Consider the following 4,006-nt stretch of genomic DNA (forward strand, 5'->3'; position numbering starts at 1 on the left):
AACCAGCGCAGGGGAGGCCAGCGACTCCTCCGACCACGCCGACACGTACCCAAGGGCGCGTACCGTCTGATGCTCCTTCGACGATCTAGGATCCGTGGCCACCTTCACTACAGCTTCCTGCTCCGCCAACGGTCTGGCAACAGCCACCGGAGGCCGCCTTCCTCCTCCATCGCGGCGTACTAGCTCCCATGGCGATGCCGGAGTTCATCAACTTCGTCAGCGATGATGAGCAGCAGTCCGTAGCTAGGTTTTAGCTTTTTTATGTATTTTTAGAATTATGTAAATTATGGGTTTTTAATAAAAAAAATTATACACTCGGACCGGAACACCCCTAGATTCAACCGGACGCGTGGTCGATTTCGACCATTTGGGCAGATGCAAATGAACGGTTGACGTCCATTTTAGCGTTTAATTTGCGTGCACCGTTGGAGATGCCCGGCAGAGAAGATCGTCTCTTAATAAAGAAGTGAAAAAGGCGAACTGCCTTTCTAAATTCCTTTTTGTTTTGGACTCCAAATTCCAAATTCGAAATCCAGCGGAGACCACGCTAAAAACCCCACGGCCGCAAAGCCACGCACGCACGCCTCCCCGCACGCGCGGCACAGCCCACCAAGTTCCAAGCCAGAGCGGCGGCGGCGCACCGGCACCGCAGCAATCAAATGGCGCGCTGCAGCAACGGGCTGCTGGGCCTACTCAACGCCGGCGTCCTCGTCCTCGCGCTCGCGGTCCTCGGCGGCGGCATCTGGCTGAGCCACCGCGCCGCCACCACCGACTGCGAGCGGTTCCTGGAGCGGCCCGTCATCGCGCTCGGGGCGCTCCTGCTCGCGCTCTCCCTCGCGGGGCTGGCGGGGTCCCTCTGCCGCGCGTCCTGCCTGCTCTGGCTCTACCTCGTTGCGCTCTTCCTCCTCATCGCGCTCCTCCTCGTCTTCACCGTCTTCGCCTTCGCCGTCACCAACCGCGGCGCCGGCGCCGTCGTCTCCGGGAGGGGGTACAGGGAGTACCGCCTCGGGGAGTACTCCACCTGGCTGCAGCGCCGGGTCGAGAACCACGAGAACTGGGCCAGGATCCGGAGCTGCCTCCAGGACGGCCAGGTCTGCCGGAAGCTCGCGGCCAGGAAACAGACCCTGCAGCAGTTCGCCACCAGCCACCTCTCCCCGATCCAGGTCCGAATTGTCCCTCTGCTCTCTTCCTGTTCTGATTATCTCTATCCGTTGCCAGATTGCTACTTAGTGCGGAGTTGTTGTCAGCATTCTTAGTTCAACAATTAAGATCCCCGTCGGTTGGATTTTGGGGGGATTGATCTCGGGCGATATGAAAATTCAGGTGGGTGTGTGGGTGGGTGGGGGATTAGGGCCTATATTTCCGTTCGGTGTTTTGTACTTAGATTTACCCCAAAACAAAATGGCTTGTAGCATGTTGGATAACTGTACCTAACGAGTGGCAGGCAGTCCGTGTGGATTTGGTACAGATTGTGCCTATTCCGTAGGACCGGTAGGGGAATCGTAGGATTCAATATGCGCAAGTTGACTGTGACATTTCACTTTGCATGAATAATTGCTCCCGATTTATATGGTACATTGTCGATTACTTGCTTTGTTTCTGTAGCATTGTCTTCGATTATGTTCCTGCTATTGTTACCCCTCTTGCCATTGCCATTGCCTTGAAGTAGATACAGCTAGCCTGTATTTTGTGCCTGCATGTCATGGTGTTGCAAGAAGGGGACTAGTAAGACTCAAGGAAGATTTGAGCATGTTATCTTATCTGGTAGTGAGTAATGCAAATGAGCAATTCAAGCTGGTTTGTTAAGTTTTGTCATGCCATGTTTCAGTACAAAATCGACCCAACTAGAGTCCACCACATTTTGTAATTGTTAATGCAGCAACTATTGAATTGAACTATTATGGTGCCAGAATGATCCTGTGACAGAATATCTGTAAACTTAGCTCGATTGTGGATTTAGTGTACCCATCAAATTTACCACATCACAAGACCTTTGACACTGTGTGGCTTGCTGCATCTGTGATTTGCCTTTGCTTGATGTGTTCTCTTTGGATTATCAATTTGGGTTTCCCTGTGCAATTACAGATTGCATCTTACCTTTCTATACCACTTTTTGTGCCTTCGTAAGTACTACTGCCTGCACTTTATGGTATTCAGGATCACGTCAACCCCATGTGTGAAGCTTCTGCCATTTAGAGGAACTTTATATTTTCTCAGGATATAATATACCGATATATGATCTTTTGCCTGACCCTGTGTAGTACTTCTATGTGTCAACAATACTCCTACGTACAGACCACTACAGATTTTGTATATATACTGCGGATTGATTCAAGGCTTTAAGTTGTGTTTTATCAGTATAAATTGCTGTCAATCTATTCGGTTGTGTTTTCTGCAACTAACACACCTATGTATGTCCAGTCCGGATGCTGCAAGCCCCCAACTGGATGCAACTTCACCTACCAGAGTGAGACTGTCTGGATCAAACCTGCCGGCCTCAACTCTACTGATGACCCCGACTGCAACACGTGGTCAAATGATCCGCGTGCTCTCTGCTATGGCTGCCAGTCATGCAAGGCTGGAGTGCTCGCGAACCTGAAGAATGACTGGAAGAAGATCGCCACCGTCAACATCATATTCCTCATCTTCCTCATCGTCGTCTACTCTGTTGGGTGCTGCGCTTTCAGGAACAACCGGCAGGACAACTCACACCCAGCCTGGAAATGAGATGCATGGCGATGCTTAGGTAATTAGGCCCGTGTCTAGTGCTATTGGCTCACTGTCGTGTGTCAAGCACCACTATCATCTATCATATATCTCCGATGATGAGTGAACCATATATAGCATGCACATTTATCCTATATCTCTGATGATGTGTCATATATAGCCTGCACATGCTGCTATCTTGCCCTGAGATGATCGTGTATGGAGGCCTCCTATTATCCTGATATGGTGATAAGCTGCATATGTTCATTCTGGTCTATTGCATTGCAGTTACATGTTCTTGAACTCTTTTCTGCAAATGCATTGCCGAACCTCCGTGGATTCTTGCAACTTGGAAACCCATAGACCACAGTCAATTTTGCAGGATTCCCTAGTATGTACAAACACAGAAGCTGCTAAGTCAGTCACTGTTTTTTATTTCATTGGCAATAGGTCTTTGCTTTGAATCTGCATCTAGGGTTATTTTGTCTCACTTCATCAATGGCTTATTATGAATTTGTGCCTTGGGTTACTGGCCCAACACATCCTGAAGTTTTAGTAAACTTAAGGTATTCACCTACTCATTATGTACCTTAAAATTTTCAGCAGCTCAAGTTTCTAGTACGTCTTGGTCTACTAAAATGGTAGTCAACCAAATGTGAGCTGTATGCCCAAGATACTTTAAAACATGTGGTCCTCATGGACAGTTAAAATCTGATTGCTTATTGTCCTTGTTGGATGAAATGCTTACTAGTACTACTATCTCAAGAATTACTGCACCCTTTAGTAATAGAATGTGCCTTTGCAGCACTATCGACTGGAGTATTTGTGTTGGTCAAACGACGAAATGTGGCTCTTTTTTTACTGTTAATTTTTTTAACTGTATAACCTGGCCTGTATGTTAACTGTTGAAGAAAAAAAAGGTCACGGGGACAATGAAGAACCCCCACATAGACATACTTAACTATTTAACTAGTATATGGATGTGAATGGTTGCACAATAATTTTTCAAAGGACGAAATGTGGCTCTTTTTTTACTGTTAGTTTTTGAACTGTATAACCTGGCCTGTATGTTAACTGTTGAAGAAAAAAAAGGTCACGGGGACAATGAAGAACCCACACATAGACATACTTAACTAGTTAACCTTAACTAGTATATGGATGTGAATGGTTGCACAATAATTTTAGAGGCATAAGTTTCGTAAAATCTAGTAAGATATAGAAGATCGCCGGTGAACATAATGAAAGCAACCAATATAGTCTGTTTCTCACGTACCTGCCGAGCAATGAAGCTGGATCTTTG

At 47.1% G+C, this 4,006-nt stretch overlaps 1 protein-coding gene across 1 annotated transcript; it reads left to right on the forward strand.

Moving 5' to 3' along the window:
• The first annotated feature begins 659 nt into the window (after window positions 1–659).
• On the forward strand, window positions 660–3,078 carry LOC124684364 (tetraspanin-8-like). Its single transcript, XM_047218692.1, has 2 exons — window positions 660–1,163; window positions 2,422–3,078. The coding sequence occupies exons 1-2, from the start codon at window positions 660–662 to the stop codon at window positions 2,725–2,727; spliced, it is 810 nt and encodes a 269-aa protein (XP_047074648.1). The 3' UTR covers window positions 2,728–3,078.
• Window positions 3,079–4,006: the final 928 nt, after the last annotated feature.

Source organism: Lolium rigidum, chromosome 1, assembly GCF_022539505.1.
Source record: "Lolium rigidum isolate FL_2022 chromosome 1, APGP_CSIRO_Lrig_0.1, whole genome shotgun sequence".
Classification (NCBI taxonomy): Eukaryota; Viridiplantae; Streptophyta; class Magnoliopsida; order Poales; family Poaceae; genus Lolium; species Lolium rigidum.

Coding starts and splice junctions, on each gene's coding strand:
- LOC124684364 (XM_047218692.1), top strand. CDS start 660: ATGGCGCGCTGCAGCAACGGGCTGCTGGGCCTACTCAACGCCGGCGTC. Junction 1,164..2,421: donor GCCACCTCTCCCCGATCCAG/GTCCGAATTGTC, acceptor ATGTATGTCCAG/TCCGGATGCTGCAAGCCCCC.